Source organism: Nelumbo lutea, chromosome 2 (genome assembly GCF_056320005.1).
Source record: "Nelumbo lutea isolate HS-2025 chromosome 2, American lotus-T2T, whole genome shotgun sequence".
Classification (NCBI taxonomy): Eukaryota; Viridiplantae; Streptophyta; class Magnoliopsida; order Proteales; family Nelumbonaceae; genus Nelumbo; species Nelumbo lutea.
The window spans coordinates 23,342,456-23,362,377 of NC_142685.1; the positions used below are offsets into that span (position 1 = coordinate 23,342,456).

At 35.3% G+C, this 19,922-nt stretch overlaps 1 protein-coding gene and 1 non-coding gene across 2 annotated transcripts; one reads left to right on the forward strand and one right to left on the reverse strand.

Annotated features, from left to right (window-relative positions):
- Positions 1 to 3,152: 3,152 nt before the first annotated feature.
- On the reverse strand, positions 3,153 to 3,236 carry TRNAL-CAA (transfer RNA leucine (anticodon CAA)). The gene has a single exon. It is a non-coding gene; the product is annotated as a tRNA-Leu (tRNA).
- Positions 3,237 to 6,596: 3,360 nt separating this feature from the next.
- On the forward strand, positions 6,597 to 7,349 carry LOC148869201 (transcription repressor OFP14-like). The gene has a single exon (XM_088969901.1). It carries the CDS (start codon positions 6,597 to 6,599, stop codon positions 7,347 to 7,349), a length of 753 nt encoding a protein of 250 aa, XP_088826027.1.
- The last annotated feature ends 12,573 nt before the right edge of the window (positions 7,350 to 19,922 follow it).

Below are 19,922 nucleotides of genomic sequence, written 5' to 3' on the forward strand. Positions count from 1 at the left end.
CAACAAGCACTATATGATCATATTTTTTAATTTCTATCTTTTTTTTTAATATTAAAATCATGTATGTAAGCAGGGATGTTGTTTTGCCAGCCCACGAACTGGCAATGAGAGCTCAGTATATGAACTCTTTTGTAAATAGTTATGCCAGCTCAGTAAACTTAACTCATCTTTTTGTGGAATCATGTAAAGGGATCCAAATGTTCCCTTAACCTTCCCTTTAATGAAGTCCAATTTTATCTTTAAAGAAAAAAAAATACATACTCAGACTTCGTCGACCCATAATCTCATTTCCACTTGGAAAAAAATGGAATAAAGAAAAAAGAATTCTAATTTCCAACTTCAATACAATGTTGATAAAGAGATACCAAGTAAAGGTTCAGCTTGGGTGAGCTCAATCCAAACCCAAACTTTTTGATCCTCAAAATGGACTTAATGGGCTTGGGTCCAAAATTTTGGGCTTTTTTATTTTTGAGGTAAGGTCCAAGCTTAACCCTTAGATAGCCCACCCGAGCTAGTCTGACTACACATGCATGTAGGGATGGCAATTTCTACCTTATCCGGTGGGTATCTGCTCCTACCCTCCCCAATGGAGCGGATTTTTTTTACTTGAAACATGGGTTTTACGGCGGGGATGGGTTTTGGGTTTCTACAATCTGTACGGGTACAAGTAGGGTACGGTATTAGGCTAAACCCAATCCTCCCTGGCCTATATATTATTAGAAAGCATATAAACTTTATGTACTAGGTGTTGAATTTAATAATGTTTTGAATTTTATGTGAAGGACAATCGAAAGTTTGTGTTTTCTACATGTTTTAATTAAATATTTGGAAACTTTGTTGTATATTTATGTTATTTTATTTATTTATTGCTTATATATATATATATATATATATATGACAAGAAATAATAGGAAATTAAATGTGAGTTCTAAACCTAACCCGCCCCTACCCATGAATGCGATGAGGGTAGGGTCAAGGAGGGTTTTGCATTTTCATGTGCAATGAGGGTTTGAATTCTCAAAATCCAACTCACAACGGGTTTTGGGGTCGGTACGGGTTGGGAGGTTTAGAAAAGCAGATAGGGCCTAGAATTTACAAAACCCTCTCCGAACCTGCCATGTTTCCATCCCTATACACATGCATAGATATACATGCATGCCATATTTTAGTGTGGACTTATTAACCAATCCAACTATGCCAAATTTCATTGTGGGCTATGACTGAGTTGGAAAAGTCTCATATGGCCTCAGGCCAGGTCTGATCTCCAGCCTTAAGCCCAATTCTTAAGGTTGGGCTTAGGTTGACCTTAAACCTAGCCTAGCCTGTTGATACTAGGAGTCGTCACGTGTTACAAAATCTTCACCAATGTAGCCCATATAGGCTTCTACCAACCCCACATTGCTTTAGATTGGCGCCCCATACAGGCACCATAGCACAATCCATGTGTGTATGGAAGATGTTTCCAATGCATGCTAAGATGTGCATGTGGAGTGCCAATCAAGGATTAAAGTATCAGTATCGTATCGAACAACTCGGATATGGATGTGGATATGAATACGCTTTGGAAATGCATGGATACAGACGAAAAAAATGAAAACATATGGATACACTAGGGAAATACATACAAATTTCATAAATATATTAATAACACTAAATTTAAGATCAAAATGATCACAAAATAGTATATAAATATATAGAAGGTGTAAATATTAAGGAAATATATGAAGAAATCTATTACGATTAGTGAATCGAGATGCATAATTTTATTTATAGTGCATTAGTCAAGAGTCCAAGATACTAATCATATACACCTATTATATTTTAATTATTATATCAATTATTTTTTTATTTTACTATTTTAATTTTTTAACAATAAGAAAAATTCAACTAAATATTAAATTTTCAAGTGCAAATTAAAATATCAATTAATAATTTATAAAAAATATAATCTTAACTTAAAGTATATCAAATTTGTTAAAATTTCTAAGATACATATCAAATACAAATTTATAGTTTTTAATTACTAAAATAATTATTCCATTATTAATTTTTTTATTTCTAGAAATTTTATGAAATAAAAAATCATTTTTTGAAATAAATGTAGATTAGTGGATTTGATAGATTCAATTTAATATTATATTCTTCAATATTTTGTATATAAATATTTTATTTTTTGTAAATAATAAATATGTTGTTATTACGTATTAATGTAAATTAAATTATTAGTTAATAACTAATAAAAGTATATAAAAATTTTGAAGATTTATATCATGTGCAAATTTATAAATTTTAAGTATTAAAATAATTATTCTATTATTAATATTCTATTTGTATAAATTTCTTGGTATTAAAAATTATATTTTTATATAAATGTGGATTTGATACATTATTTATTCTATTAGTTTATAAAATACTATTTTTAAATATTATTTTTTAATTTTTAGTTAAATTTGTTAAATATAAATTTATATTTTTTTTATTTAAATTGCATGTGAACATAAAAGATTAATAAAATTTATTTTATTTCACTTTATATCGCAAAATAAAGTATGATTTAGTGGTTTGAAATCACAAGACGATACTGACAGAATATGCTTGTATTCATAGCTATCTTATATCATTATTGACTAATATCAATACGACTCGATATTTAAATCATTGGTGTTAGTGGTTGGGGCAATTCAAGTAAAATGTATTGTTTTGGTTTATGTGAAATTAACATTTTTTTTTTGTGTGTGTCTTGCTCCTAAGGATATTTTCACCTATTCCATCCTACGTGGCATTTGATTGTTCCCCAGTGTCTTTAAACAGAACCAACAAATGTACACCAAGGTCTGTGAACAAATCACATGCTCTCCCGATTTCCAATGTAAAAACTTTGCCGCAGGTAGCGAACATGTTATCAAAGTCCAGTGAACTCGAATCTTCTATCTACGCTACCCACAAGAGCGCTATGGAGATGTTCCAAATGTATGTATAATTAGGAGTTCTCCGATGACATTATCAATTATAATATTATCGGAGATATTTCTAATATACGGCGGGAATGTTGTATAAGGTGTTGTGAGGCAGAGATGTGAACTCGTTTTAGTAGTATCTGGTCGATGGGTGTGAATGGTTAAAACATTAGAATATGCAAAATGCTTAAGAAATGTCAGAAGTGGGATTTGAACCCACGCCTCCTTTCGAAGACCAGAACTTGAGTCTGGCGCCTTAGACCACTCGGCCATCCTGACGATGACAGTTGATTTTTCCTTCGTTTTTCCTTAAAACTATTTAATCAAGAAAAGTTTTTTTTTTTCTTATTATTCCTTTTTTTTGTTTTTGTTTTTTGGATGAAGAATTTTACACACTCTTATTTTTGGGCCCATTAGAAATTAATAAACAACCTTTATTATTTAGCACTGAAATCTAGCCACACATTAAAAACATCATCCCGTGAATTTTATATGCATGTGCAGGAGATATTCTCAATAATCCCAACTTACATTTGAGATTTGGGGGGATGAAGTGCAGCAGCTTCTAGCTTTTTGAGATGGATAAGTTTTATTCAGTGAAAAATCCAAAGAGCCCAAGTGTCAATCATTTGAATGACCATGTCCATTTCAGCCTCTTTAAATATCTTCTGCTGAATCAGTTTAATTGAATGTTCAGCTCAACCCTCCCAAATGGGCACTTTTTCAAGGAGGCTGAAGCGGACAGTCCCTCAGATGAGTAAGGGCCCATTTGGAAGGGCTGAACTGAGAATTTCAGCTAAACTGGTTCAGCTGCCCTGAAGTTCTCAAGATAAATTATCTAAAGAAGCTGAAGCAGACAACCCATAAAAAGATTGACTGAAGTCCGACTTGGGCTCTCCTGATTTTTCACCAAACTTGGTCTTCAGCTCTCCCAAGTCCCAAATGGGTTATATAATAAATACAACAGCAAGTATAGTTCAACTATTATAAGCAGAGAATACGATATTTACTCGTTTGAGACTAGGTTTAAATTTTAATTTTTTTTTATGAGTCAACCCAGCTGGTAATAAAGAGAGCACTTGAAACTTTAAGCCCCAATTCTTGATTCAGTCTAACCAAGTTTGAGTCGACACAGTTTTGTTATAATCAATCAGCCCCCTCCTTCCTCAGCCCATCATAGGTGGACAATCAACATAATAAGATGGGCGTATGGTTATGAAACTAAAGCTTCATTTTGTATGATACATTGACTCCATGAAAAACCTACCTTCAAGTTTCAAATAAATATGGCAACACTAATACACCCCTTTCATTGATAACCCTATACCACAGATTGAAATTACAACCATGCCCTTATCATGAAAGTTCACACTGAACACCGTTGTTTACTTTTTATATTGTTTGAGACTTTGAGTATAGGGTTTCTACTAATATGAGAAGTTTAAGTTCAAAATCAATTTGGCTTTTATCGTTCACTCTTTTGATAAATGGTTAATAAAATTTTAGGCCGTTACCCTTTCACCTTAAATAAAGTTTGAGGTGAAAAAAGAAGGTCTCTAAGAGGTCAAAACTCAAAAGTACGAGGAGGCTTTAAGTATTTGATAGAAAACAAAAAGGAAGTGACAAAATCTATAATGTATTCCATGGAAATTGAATGCACATAACTCAAACATTAATGTATGTCTTTAACATGATTAGTTGGAATTTCAATGTAATTAGTCATATTTTAAAATGTATCATACTTGGAATCAAAGGAGGTATAAGTAATTTTTCCCTTTTAATTATTCCTAAAGGCCCTACAATTAATAATATTGTTAGAGGTTAGAACTTAGAAGTAACCCCTCCATCATTATCATTCAAAATGGAAATTCCATGGAGCATTAAGATAATTAAACATGAAACCAGTTAATTTCCATATATATTCGAGAAAGTCTATTGTCTAGGTCAACATAATTATTATATAATAAATGAAAAGAGAAGTATTAATATAGTAAGTTTTGCCACCAAAGAAAGAGAAAAAAAAAACAAAAAAAAGCAAGATCAAATTAGCAGTTACCCATTTGGGTAATTTTTGATACCTTGGTATTATGCTATCATTTGTTTTTTTTTTTTTTTTTTATTGCTACCATTAGACTCAAGTGCTTAATTAGGCTCAGTTTGGAACGAGTGCAAATACAAGGTTTAAAAACAGTATGTAAGATTTTGCATTGGCATTCTTCTCAAACTTAGCCTTATACTATGAAAATATTTTTTTTGCTACTTCAATGAAGACGCAAATAACCTCATTAATCAATAGTAACCAGCATTGTATTAAGGCTTTTTTTGGCAGGCTGTCATTTGTCATTAGTGAGTGCCCCTTCATTTAAGAAGTAGCGGAAGTAAATTCTGGACAAGTGTTCATGCATCACTTACTTATGTGGTTTTGACATCATCGTCTAAACCTAAACCCAAATCCCATAGGGTTGGTTATATGAATCTTATTTCAGTATAAGTTTCTATTTAGTGTCAACTGCCAAGAAACACTCTAGCATGAACATGAAAAGATAAATCAGGATTCAGAATATACGTTGTGGTGGAATTACCTAAAATCTGGCATGTCTCAAACAAAACCCATATGCAGAAATTAACGAAAATGATACCAAACACCAAGCTTACCTTTGTTCATTCTTCCAAGAATCCTTCCAAGCACTCTACTTATGGATAGGTAATTTAATTGTGTGTCATGTTGGGAAAAAAACCCAGCCTTAATACAATATTGGTCGTTATCAAGGAGTGAAAATATTTTTCCCAAATCAACCATGTTTCCAAATATCCCCTTAACTTCCTAATTTAAACCAATACTTTTTTTTAAGGGAAAAATTGGCTATTTATATTCAACAATGGAAAAATGACGATCTAAATTCAACAGCCTAGCTAGGATGCCAACAAAACTCTCCACATAACATTTAAGTAACATGGATTCATAATAACAATATCAATTTGGATGCATTTATGTCAAACATAGGCACCCTATCTGTATGGATCACTGGCATGTTCACTCAATCCGGTCTATGCCCATTAGGAGATCCCGAATAATGCTACTGGCAGGGCTCTCCCTACATGACACATTAATAGATCAGACAACTTTGCCTATCCACCTTCAACATGTGGACGACATGTTATCTCATCCAACTATGCATCTAACATCAATACTGTCACTCTTACATATAATAATATCATCATTTTAGATATTATCACCCGGAGATGTTCCCAACACATAGCGGAGATGTGCTGTGAGACGTTGTGGGGGACAGTTTTATGATGGGCTGATTTGAACGGAGGCATTGTTATTTGTAAGTTGTAAAATCAGTACCTCTCACATTTCATGTAAAGAGTTTGCACAAAATCCATCCAAGATCTATTCTTACCTGAATAGTGAGATGTACTTCAATACATTTCTTTCATAAATTTAAACCTAAAACGGTCAAAATATCTCTGGAGAGATATATGTGATAAATGACCCCTTCAAAGAAAATTAACCTTTACTCCGCCCAGATACTACATTCAAAACATTACTTAATTACCTCATCTTGCCTATATAAAACCTCCCCATCTGCACATTTTCCACTCAACTATTCAACTATCCTTCACAGCCCAATGATGCCCATAAAACTCAAGAAATCTCTCCAGATTTATCTCTCCAAGCTCAAAAAACCAACTCCACAACTTCGTATCTCTCACAGAGCCATCACCTCTTCTACTTGTTGGACCTTACCTGGGTGCAAGCACCCCAAGACCCCTTCATTTGCCGCCGGTCGTCACCGACCAGATTCCCATAACAGCGATGAAACTGCAGCGCTCGCCGACGTCGACGTCGACTATTTCTACCACAAAGATACTCATGACTTAGGAAATTCGACTAGCTTTCTTCTCGAGTCGTCCGGGCTTGTTGGCCCTCCACCTGACGCCGGTCCATCGCAAAGATTCTTTGTATTGCCAAGCTCATCGAATTCACTAATCGAAGAAGCTCGATCGAGCAGGAGCACGACAACGTTTGATGACATCGGTTCTAGCTCTAACACTCTCCCTGACTATATACCAGAATCTATAGCACTATCAGCTCAGATGAAGAGTCTGAATCTCCCTGATGACAGTATTGCCATCCTAACGTACTCTTCGAACCCGTACGACGACTTCCAGCGATCAATGAAGGAAATGGTAGATGCCTATTTCTGGCGATACCGGACAATCGACTGGGATTTCATGGAAGAACTGCTCTTTTGCTACTTGATACTAAACGAGAAGAAGTCACATAAGTACATACTTGGTGCGTTCGTGGACCTGATTGCGACTTTACGCCAGAACACCTGCAGGATTCCGGCAAAGGCACCAAAATATTCCGGTCATTGGTAATGGTTTCCTATTTGTTTATTCACTGATTCTCGCCCGGCCCTTATTTGGCGAAGATTTCACAAATAGTCAAATATCCGCCTTGTTGGTCCGTCCTTTCTGCGTTGCATTTAGGTTTGTGTTTGTTCAACGTGGCATTCCATGCCCAGCCGGAATTTGATATCTTCGGGAAGGAATTCGCATTTCTAAGTTGATCCAACCTTTCCAAATAATACTCTCTTTGGCAGGAGAAATTTACTTCTGCTGCAAACATGGTTTCATCGTTCCCTTATGACCCCGATGTCCACGTGTTTCATGACATTACCTAAATTGCTTTTTAATTTCCTTCGCTAGCATGCACGTGTTTAATTAATGTGCGGGGACACGCGGGGATGTTCTCAATGCATGCTGAGATTTGCATGCACGTGTTTGATTCTGTGTAACAATATGGGAAAATTTTATATTAGTATATTGTATTTTGAGTTTAGTGCTATTTTGGTCATCCAAATTTAAAATAGATGATATTAGAATTTTAAAAGCAATTTAGTACCAACTGCCATTAATTAGTCCGCTAACCAGTTATTAAGTGCCATTTGAAAAGATAAATACTTTTTGAGTGTCATCCAATTCTCTTTATCAATCATTAAAATATTGACAAAAAATGAATAATCCCAAACCCTTGCCTCTTTTGTTCAAGAAAGTTGGGGTCACCAGAATGCCCACTGAGACATAATCCCAACTTTCTTGAATAGCAGAGGCAAAGATTTGAGACTGTTCATTTTTATCAACATGTGGATGGTTGATAAAGAAAATTAGATGACACTCAAAGGGCATTTGTGTCTTTTCAAATATCACTTAACGGTTGGTTAAAGGATTAGTTAATGACAGGTACTGGATTGACACTTTTTGAAAGTTCGGGTACTGAATTGTCATGTTTTAAAGTTTGGGGATCAAAGTGGCAATAGACCCAAAGTACAAGATACTAATCGGGAACTTTCCCTCACATTATCCCGAGACGATTAAAGAAAATATAGACACAATGAGACCACGATGGACTCCCAAAAACAGATATTGAACCAGTCACTTCAGATCCAATGTGTTTAGACTCAAAGGGATTTTCTCTTCGAGTCCATTAACATTTTGACACATCAATCCCTACTCAACTAGTCATCACCTGCAACTAGGGGTGGCGATTTTTCACCCAACTCATTGAACCCACCCAATATCTAACCCGCCCATTTACTTGGCGGGTTGGAAATGGGTTGATCACCCATTGGGTCAATTTAAATGGGTTGGGTTGTGGATAACCATTGGGTTAACCACTACATATATAAGTATTAATTCCTTAGCCTTTTTTTTTAATTTTCTTCATTTAAATTAAATAATTTATAATTAATGCATTAACTTTATAATAATTATTAACTAAAATTAGTTTTGTCTCGAATCAACACAAATCCAAATCAGCCCGGTCCAAACCCGACCCAATACATGTTGATCTGGGTCGACTCGATTTCGAAATAGGTCCGGACAAGATGGTTCGGCGCCCCACTTGATTTGCCCGGTTTGGATAAGTCGGCCCACATCCGCACAATTCGACCCAAATCCGAACCGATCCGATTTAATTCTCTTGCCCCACTTCAAACCAGTCGGTTCAGTCCTAGACCCGTGCACAAACCTAATATAGTCCGGTCCATGTAAATCCACCATTGACTGAACTGGTCCAGTTTGGTACAAATGAACTGATCCAGATCTAAATGGTTCAACCACCCTTTATGTGATTAGCTCGAAGACGATCCAGTCAGATAGTTCAAGTTGGTCTGATCGGTTTGAACCTAAGTGGTTCGGTCAAACCTTAAACCCAAACATGGTCAAATGGCCTCACCACTTGTGTAAAAATAACATGCATGTAATGTGATTTGAACCTTCACCACTTGTGTAAATAACAATTGTTATTACTACCAAGCTATGACCAACTTATTTATTAAGAGAGAGTTGGTTTTTTGTTTTAAGAACATAAATATAAGATTAATGGATTTGGGCGGGTTGGATTGGGTTAAAGCAACTTTGGGTTGAACACGACCCATTTAATTTTATATAACTAGGTCATTAATGGGTTGGTGGGTTAGATGGATTGGGTTGAAGCTCAGCCCAGACCAAACCCAACCCAACACGGCCAATTACCACCCCTACCTGCAACTGATTGAAACTTCATAAAATATTTGTAAACTAAACCGATGGAAAATTCTAAACCCCTCACATTCTTTGTTCTCACACTCAAACCCTACTCCCTCAACTCAACCATGCATTAATATCTCCATCAATGTTGTTCAAACCGCAACTGTGAGTGGTCCATCCCTTCACATTCAGATTCCCCAACTGTCATGCTCCTCAAATCTAAAGACCCAGCACCATTCTCCATGAGGAAAAGTGCTCCAAAATTCACCATGAAAAGGGAATGCTAATCTTCGAAGCCTTCCAAACACGATGTACTAAGACCACCCCATTTTTGTATCCAGTCACCAAAAAACTCTCGTTCTTGTTGACAGATAGGTAAAAAAGCATGGCCATAATGGGGGAATCACATAGTGTAGAATTCAACCAAGACATCTCCATTTGGAAAGAAGACAAAAACCCTACCCCACTCATCTCCAACAACAACATATTTCCTATAACCTTCATAATCTTCAAATGGCAATGCGCTCATCACAGTAGCTTCCGATTCAAGCTTCACCTCGACAAAAATCAAAACCTCTCCGACCATGATGGGTTATACTTTGTCACAGAAACCCCTCTCCCTCTTGAACCTTACCTTCAAAGCACCCATCTTCGACCTCTTTCAACACCCTGCCATCTCCTCCATTTCCACCACCAGTCTTACCTTCAAAAGCCTTGCCTAACTAAAGACCCGCCATTAAGGAACCTCCAATACTAATATTTTTTTTCTTTCTGAACTCTGCCATTGTTGCAAGCAGCTATTCCATTACCACATTGCTTCTGATCTTCTTCAATGAACATGCCTGGTATATACCCTTTAATACACCTAATATATTATTGTTTTTGTTGCGGTTTGAACATGATGGAGAGGTGGTTGGTTTGGGGGAATAGGGTTTGAGTATGAGAAATCGTTTCTTTATAAAAATTTTATAACATTAATTTTTTATTTAAAAATGTTGTTATCAATGATAAAGTTTCAACCCGTTGCAGGTGATGACTAGTTGAGCAGGTATTGACATGTCAAAATTTTAATGGACTCGAAAGAGAAAATCCGTTTGAGTCCAAAGCACTAGATCTGGAGTGCTTCATAAACGGGTTTAGAAGACTATCTCAATACGAGTTCACATCTGCTCCCCATAGAACACGCCCCAAAAATGCCCCAGATGCACATCTCAGAGTGCATTGAGAACATCTCCCATACTTGTCACTGGGAGGTGTTCCCAATGCAAAGTTGGGATGTGTTGTGGGACATTTTTGGGGCACATTTTGTGGGAGGCAGATGTGACTTCTCTCAATACAGCAATGGGATTCCCTACAAACAAAAATATTGCACATATTCTTAAAACACATGAATCGATTCATACATGATACATTTTGGGGGGCATTCTTTTTTCAGATTTAGAGAGTGGGAAAGTTGGTCAATGGGATTTTGGCTCCCATTGACCAAGAATCCCATGTTATTTTTTCAGATTTATGTGGGGACCGGGGAAAGTTTATTTTCTTGTGTGGGTAAATTAACTTTTCCACCTATGGGGAAAGTTCTCAACACTTGAATGGGACAAAAATGCCCTTTTTAATAATGGATTTTTATGGCTAAAATGGTCATTACCTTATTTATATGAGAAATAAAAGAACATGAGTAAGTGCACTTACCTAGGTAAGTATTTCCCAAGAAAAACTTACCTAGGTAATTGCATTTACCCAGTTAAGTAACTTGTCGAAAAGAGAACAGGGCCTTGGAGTCCATATCTCCTACCCATGTTTATCCATATAACATCACAACCAGTCAACCACACATGGAGAACATCTCATCCTCCTACATTGTATTATTATGGGTGGCAATTTTTCACCCAACCCATTTACTTGGCGAGTTGTGTGATCAACCCATCACCCAACCCGCCCATTTAAATGGGTTAGGATGGGTTGTGGATAACCATTGGGTTAACCATTACAGACATAAGTATTAATTCCTTAGCCTTTTTTTTATTTTCTTTATTTGAATTAAATAACTTATAATTAATGCATTAATTTTATATTAATTGTTGACTAAATTTAGTTTTGTCTTCAATCAACACACTTCACCCAACAAATCCAAATCAATTTGACCTGACTCCAGACCAGTTCAACGTGGTTTGACCTGATCCAACATATACCGACTCGGGTCAACTCAAATCCAAAAATATACCCTAGGCGGGATGGTTCGGTAACGCTTGCTCTACCTGGTTTGGGTTGTCCAGTCCAACTAGTACGCACATAGCCCAACCCGACACAAGTTGATTCTGGTTGACCTGAATCCGAAATGGTTTCGAGCGAGATGATTTGGTGTCCACACACTTTGCATGGTCTGGACCATCCGTCCAACCAATATCCACACAACCCGACCCAAATATGGACTGACTCGATTTACTTATGTTGACCCGCTTCGGTTCAGTCAATTCGGTCCCAAACCCGTGTACAAATCTGATATGGTCCGGTCCAAGTCAATCCAACATTATTGACTCAACCAGTCCGGTCTGATCTAACCGGATTGATCCAAATCTAAACGGTTCAACCACCCTTGATGTGATTAGCTTGAAGATAATCCAATTAGATAGATCAAGTTGGTCTGACCAATTTGAACCTAAGTGGTTCGGTCAAACTTGAAATCCGAACATACTCAAATGGTTTCGCCACTTGTGTAAAAATAACATGCATGTAATGTGATTTGAACCTTCACCACTTCTGTAAATAGTAACTACAATTACCACCAAGCTATGATCAACTTATTTGTTAAGAGAGAGTTTGTTTTTTAACTCCATAAATATAAGATTAATGGGTTTGGGTGGGTTGGATTGGGTTAAAGCGGGTTTGGGTTGAACCCAACCCATTTAATTTTATATAATCGGGTCATTAATGGGTTGGCAGGTTAGATGGGTTGGGTTAAAACTCAACCCAAACCAAATCCAACCCAACCCGCCCAATTGCCACCGCTAGGTATTATGATGGGGAGATGTTCCCAATGCATAGGGGTAGTGTGTTGTGGGTAGACGTGGGCAAAGTTCTAGTGGGTAGGAGATCTGGAGTCTAAATAGGAATGTTCATGGAGCTCCATCCAGAGCTTTGTCTTGATAGTAACTAGTAAGCAAGATATATAGGAACAGTATCTAGAGACAATTTTGGTGGAGACCACCAAAAGGGGAGGGTATCAAGATAAACTTTGACCGACGCTTCCTGCCTTGGTGATGGTTCGCGTGCCTCTGCTTGGGTGGTCAGAAATAGTTTTGGAGAGGTTCTCGAGGTTAAGGCCTATTCTTTTGAATCCACCACCATTAACCTCTTTAAAGATTGGGTTGCTTGGGAAGCTCACAATGTGGCGCTAAATTATGCCAACTCCCCTATTTGTATTGAGGGTGATGCCCTTCTGATCATTTCTTGTCTAAACAAGAAGACCGAAATCCTCTTAAGATTGAAGATTATTGAACAAGACAAGCGATTTGCTAGAGTTTGGAATCTCTTATCAACACGTGTTTTGTGAAGCCAACAAAGCTACGAACTGGGCTGCTCGGAAAGCCTTCTCTTCTTGTGATATTCCTCTCCATTTTTGCTCTTTTGACATTCCTATAGACTTAGTATCCATTTCCAGAGTAGATGTTTGGGACCGAGCTACCCCCTGTCATGTGTAGCTCCTCCTATTTCCTACCAAGAAAAAGTACAAGTTAGAAAAGAAATAAAATCTTGGAAAAAATAATGATTATTAAGTGACTCATTTACTTGGGCAAGTAATACTTTCTAGAGACTTGTATAAATCACTTACCCATATGTGTAGAAAATTGCTAATATGTATGGGACAATTGTCCCTTCAATACTGTCACTTTTTTGGATACTAGCAAAAGGGCACATGCTACGCACGTGCATCTAATGTGAAAATATATATAGTAGTAAAAGTTATTTAATATGAAAAATAATTTATTAAAATAAAATAAAAAAATTGCATTATGAAAAAATACATTTCATTCATAACCCTATTGCACAAAGATTATTACAACTTTGAATAATAATCAATTACAAGATAATTATTCCAATCAATAATTATCAATAATATACAAAAAAAAATCTAAAGAGTACAAAACCATTTTTTTTAGTTAGGTAAGCATTATTTGTCTTTTACTTTTTAATTTCTCTTAGAGTTTTCTCTCAACAGACACAAAGGTACAAATGGGGTCAGTTGAGAATAAATAAGAATAATAATAATATATACAAAGAGAAAATAAAATTATTGTTTCTCTAGAAAATTAACAATATATTGACAATTATTAGAGATGGAAATTTTCCTTGGGGCCTCCAATCCTCGTCCTATGGGGATCCCTGCATATATATGTACATGTGTATGCATGTATCTATATATGTATGTATATTAATATTTTTTAAAACATGGTTGGATATGTTTGAATATATTTGGATATTTTTAATAGGAAAATGTAAATTTTAGCTATTTTATTTTAATTTTTGTAAATGAAATAAAAACAAAAAAAACAAAAAACAAAGTTATTGATATCATGAAAAAATTACAGGGAGTCATAAGGATGGAGATAACCTTGTCCCCACCAACAAGGATGGGAATAGGGATTTCCACAAGGATAGGGATGGGGAGTGGCTCCCCATTAGACATGTTCATGGGCCTAGCTCGAGCTTGACTTTTGCTAAAATTTGAATGGGGCCCAGCCCAAATCCCACACCTGACACAATGTAAGTCAGGTCCAAAGCCCGACCCATTAACAAGTCTACTCCCCATCCTTACCTCGCCCTAATGCCATTCCTAACAATTATCCACCATCACCTTCTTTCTCTAGGAAATGAGCAAAACATTGTTTTTCATCTCATAGTCATTTAGATTAAAAGTTGTGAACATTAATTAATGCCAAGCTTGTCATTATAAATTCTAAGAGAATGTTCCCTTGATTTTCATTTTTATTATATAAAAATAAAAAATCAATAACAACAATAAATTTTTTTAGAGAATCAGAAAATAATCAATAAATGACATTGTCACAAAGGGTATTGACAAAATAATAATTTATCGATTCATTGATATCCATAAATACTAGACTTGAGGAGAGAGAGAGAGAGACAGAGAGTTTATAGATAGTCTTGAGTCTAATTTTTGTTTGTAAATTATTTGTAAATAAGTAAATAATTTAGTAAATCAAATAAACAAGAGTTTATAGATAAAAATTCATTTAGTTTAATATAGCAAAATAAGTGAATGAATAAATAAAACTTTATTGAGTTAGGATTGGTACAAGCTATACTAAACCAGACCTAATCCTTTGACAACCATAAATATTGGGCTCAAGGGGGAGAGAGAGTGGGGCAAATAAATAAAGAAATTAAGTAATTAATTAACAAAAAATAAATAAATAAAGTTTATTTATTACTGGGATGAGATTGGTACAAGCTATCCCAAACCAAACATGACCTATTAATAGCTCTAAATATTGGACTCTAGGAGAGAGAGAGAGAGAGAGAGAGAGAGAGAAAGAGAGAGAAAGAGAGAGAAAGCATTAATCGGGATAGTTTTGGGTCTATTTTTTGCTAATAACAATCATTTGTAAGTAAATTATTTATCAATAAATAAATAAATAATTTAGTAAATTAAAAAAATTAAAATTATGTATATAACTATTAATTTAATTTAACAAAATAAATAAATGAATAAATAAAAGTTTATTGGGATAGGACTGGTAGCCTGGTACATGCTATCCCAAACCAGACCCGACCTATTAACAACCCCAAATATTGGGTTAATAATAATTTGTTAGTAAATTATTTCTAAATAAATAAATAATATAGTAAATTAAATAAATAAAATTTTATAGATAACAATTTATTTAATTTTAAAAATGAATAGATGAAAATATATTGGTATTGGATTAATACATGCTATCCCAAACAAGACCTAACCCATTGACAGTCCTAAATATTGGGCTAGTAATAATTTGTTAGTAAATTATTTCTAAATAAATAAATAAATTAGTATGTTAAATAAATAAAATTTTATAGATAATAATTTATTTATTTTAATAAAATAAATAAATGAATAAGTAAAGTTTATTAGGATGGGACTGATATAGGCTATCCGGAATCAGACCCGACCCATTAACAATCTTAAATATTGGAGGAGAGAGAGGAGGAGAAGAATAAGGTGAGAGAGAAGAAAGAGATGGATTTCATTGTTTTTGTTTTATATGGTGGCATGACCATAAATAGTTAGATATTTTGTGCCACATTATAGATATATAGATACTTAGTATATAATAAATTTTAAAAATTTATAAGGATAATTTTGGAAAATAAAAGTTACATCATAGACAAAATGAGAGAGCATAAAACTATCTCTTTTATAAAAGGTATATGGATTACGGCCATTGTGTAACTTTAACTGTGGAATAAAAGAACATTGGCAAGTGTATTTATCTAGTTAAGTATTTCCTAAGAAACAATTGCTCGGATATGTGCATTTACCCAAATAAATAACAAATTGAGACAAATGAGGCCTAAAAACATTACCTCATAAATTGAATACATGTATGGGAGATATTACCAACATGCCGCTGAATGCTATGTGAGCAGAATTTTTGCTTGCAAAAAATGTGGGCTCATCTATACACATTTTCAGACAGAAAAAAAAAAGCAACAGTAGCTGGAGCTTGCAGCTCGGTATCTACTTTGCCATGGCAAGGCAAACCTCTATCTTTGGAACCCTTCAAATATTTTTTTTAGAAGGCCCCATAGGGCAAATTCATTCATCAACAAACTCGGTTTACATCTCTTGTACAATGCTATTGAGGAGGAAATCAGGAGCTTGAGACTAAGTTTTTAACTCTTGTACAAGTAATAACAAATTTAGCTAATTTATGTGTAGCCATGTTATCTCTTCTAGGAATGTGATAAACCGAGTAGCTTGAGAAGCAACGCAGCAGTTGTTTGCAGTCAGCAACTAAGACGCTAATACACCACGATGATCCAATGAATCTACCAACAAACATCTGATTAAAGTGAGGGCGTCGCTCTCAACCAGCAGTTAAGAAATGATCACTATTCATCAGTAATTGATTGTGTTTTATGTAGCTGATATAGACTTGATATTTAGCATGTGGCTAGTTAAGAATACACCATTTCATATGCAAAGATGTACCACCTCATCCTATGAGTACCCGATTGGGAGGGGTGAAGCACAACAGCTTTGGCTGTTTGTGTGCGGGGCCATGCGAACAGCCATTAGTTGTAACTGAATCAGCCCTCCACAATGTCCCACAGCACATCCCCGCCTTGTATTAGGAACATCTCCCGATAATGACATAATCATTCTGGATATTTTATTGGGAGATGTTCCCAGCACATGGCAGCAAGACGGGATCTGCTCCTCACACTTGGGAGCCTCACATGCACATCCATCATGCATTGGGAACATCTCCTGCGAACAATAACTTAAAAGTACAGGAGATGTTCCCAAAGCATGGTAAGATGTGCATGTGAAACACCCTTTGTGAGGAGCAGATCCGGTCTCTATGGCGACAATGTGTTGTGGGACGTTGTGGGGGGCTGATTTGAACTCCCATTAGTTATGTTTGGTGAAAAAAAAATCCAAAGAGCCAAATAATTTGTGATCAGAGGCAGATAAGCTAGTTGCAACAAACATTATTGATGCAGCTGAACTAAAGCTTATCTTTTGTTCAATCCTCTCAAATGCGCTTTGAATGGAACCTAGTGAGTAGGGGTAATCATTTCAGCTCGGCCTGGAAACCCTGAGCCTGGGCCTAAGTTTTGTGTTCTGGCTCGACTTGGGCCCAGGCCCACAAATTTTAGGATTGGGCTTGGGCTTAATACTTCAAGCTCAGCCCGGCCCGCATATATTTAAACTTACACATTTTGTGTATAATGTTATCATAATATTTTACATTATATTATATTATATTATATATATATATATTATAACACGACATGTATAATTTATATTATATGTAATATTTTATATTATATAATATATAAAATAAGTTTATATGCATGTTATGTCATTTGATATATGGATATGTAATGATTTATATAGAAGTGACATTGGCACAGAATCAGGCCTGGCTCAGCCCGGGCCCTACAGACCTGGGCTAAGGCTTATGTTTTGGGCCCAGAACCCTAGGCCTAAACTATAACCATTATCATAAGTGCAAAGCTCAGCCCGGCCCGGCCCATGATCACCCCTACTAGTGAGGAAAAGCATAGGCATTCTCTCAAAGGTGTATCTTTGAGCAAGTAAATACATTGGCAATTTTCTTTATATTTACCATAGTCGGGCCCATGCAATAAAGGGGTGTTGTTAAGAAATTAGCACAAGAGCCTTATCCAGAGTTTTCAAAACCGGATGGGACTGGATAATCAGACCAGAAAATCGGGAGTTGGCCCGCTTCACGCTAAAACCACTTTTTGGCCAATACTATTGACTTGATTAATGAATTATTGACTCAGGTGGTTGACCATTGACTTGGACATGATTTTTAGCCATTTTTTATTAGAGTGAGCTGTCTATTCCGTCCAAATGGTCGGACCATTTGACCTGGGAATCAGATCCAGAACAGTTCCTGTTTGGTCCAGTTTTAAAAACCTTGGGTGGTACCAAGTCCATTTCAAACTTTTTTTTTATTACGTGCTGTTAAATAAATTCGATAAGGATCCATCACATAAAAAACCATTAGATCTGCACTCAAAAGCAAATCTCAAACAATTAAATGCAAAATCCTTTATGATCCTAACAAATAAAAAAAAAAAAAAACGTTTCTCACTAATATTGGAGAATAAACATTATATTCTATTTTCATGTAACCTTCAAAAAAAATGGGAAAAAAAAAGATATACAATCTACACTAATAATATTTATTATAGTAAATTGCATATTAATAACCTATATTTTGAGGGTAGTTCACTTTAATACCCAAACTTTAAACCATGCAACTGCAATTTGTCAGTTATTTGATGCACATGATGCCAAAAAGATATTATTCATCATCTTCTTCCTCGCGAATAAACCAAAACAGATATGAATAGTCTCAAATCAAACCCACCAATAATCCACCTTCTCAAAATGCTCCAATGCCATCTCAAAGTCATCCCTTGTAGTCAGTCAAGAATTCCTTGACCCAACACTTGACAATCTTGGATGAACGAAGCAAGTCCCCTCGATATAGGTGATATATGGAAGAGACCAAGTCGCTGGTTCTATATATACATATATGATTGCTTGTCACAGCAAAAGGGCAACTACCCACTGTAACATCTGTTAAGAATATTGGACTAAAATGGCGTTCTTAGGAGTTTAGGTACTGCAACAGAACATTTTAAAGTTCAGGTATAAAGTGAGACCCGGGTATATTAATATGCAATTTATCCTATTTATTAATGAAAGGTTCCAAATTAGCCATTAAACCCAAAGAGGAGAAAAAAAAAACAATTCTTTCTCTGTATCTTCTGAATGCGTGAACTGTACAATCATATAAAAATCATAAACCCTGAAAACTTCTCTTTTGCCAAAACAATGCTAGGAAAAAGAGTTCACATCATTCCTTTGGTACAGAAAGTTTTCTGTACTGGACCAATAGAAATCTGCCACATCATTTAAAAAAATAACTTTAATTTTGAAATGAGAAAATCGGCTGGCCGGCAAAATCACTTTAATTTTTACACTCTACATAATTGCATTTATACTCCTTTCAAACTGAACTTAGGGGACAGACGATGCAAATCTATTATAACAAATTAAATACCCAATTTTAGTTATCGGAAGCCACTTCGTAGAAACAAATTCTGCTTTCGATTTAGACAAGTTAGAGGACAAAATTCTATGATTTTCTTAGATCCATTGTGCTATACAACCAAAGTATCCCATCCCCCAACCCTGGTAAAGGCATTATTCGATCCCAAGTTTGTTACAACCAGTCAGAGATCTTACCAATTATAGCCAGTTGACACCTTTTTTGGTCCATGTTTCAAGTTTTATTTTATTCTTCATGTTATATTAATGAAAATCTATGAGGCCAGAAAGGTATGATACCGGAAAAGCATTGACCAATCAAACCCCCATGAGTAAGGGTGCAAATGGATCGAATCATGATCTGATCCTATTTGGTCGAATTCGGATCACCCCTTATCTAATTTGATAGCATTTTTGTAAATTTGTTATATTATTTATTTTTTATAAAAAACACGATATATATATATATATATGATGAAAATAACTAAAAAATACTAATATTTTTTTTGTTTTTCTTTATTTAAATCGGTATATTTTATTTTTTTAATATTTTTTTTATTTTAAAGAAAACAAATTGAATTGGATCATATCCAAATATCCGAATT

Excerpts from the sequence above, each read along its gene's own strand:
- LOC148869201 (XM_088969901.1), top strand. The coding sequence starts at position 6,597 with ATGCCCATAAAACTCAAGAAATCTCTCCAGATTTATCTCTCCAAGCTC.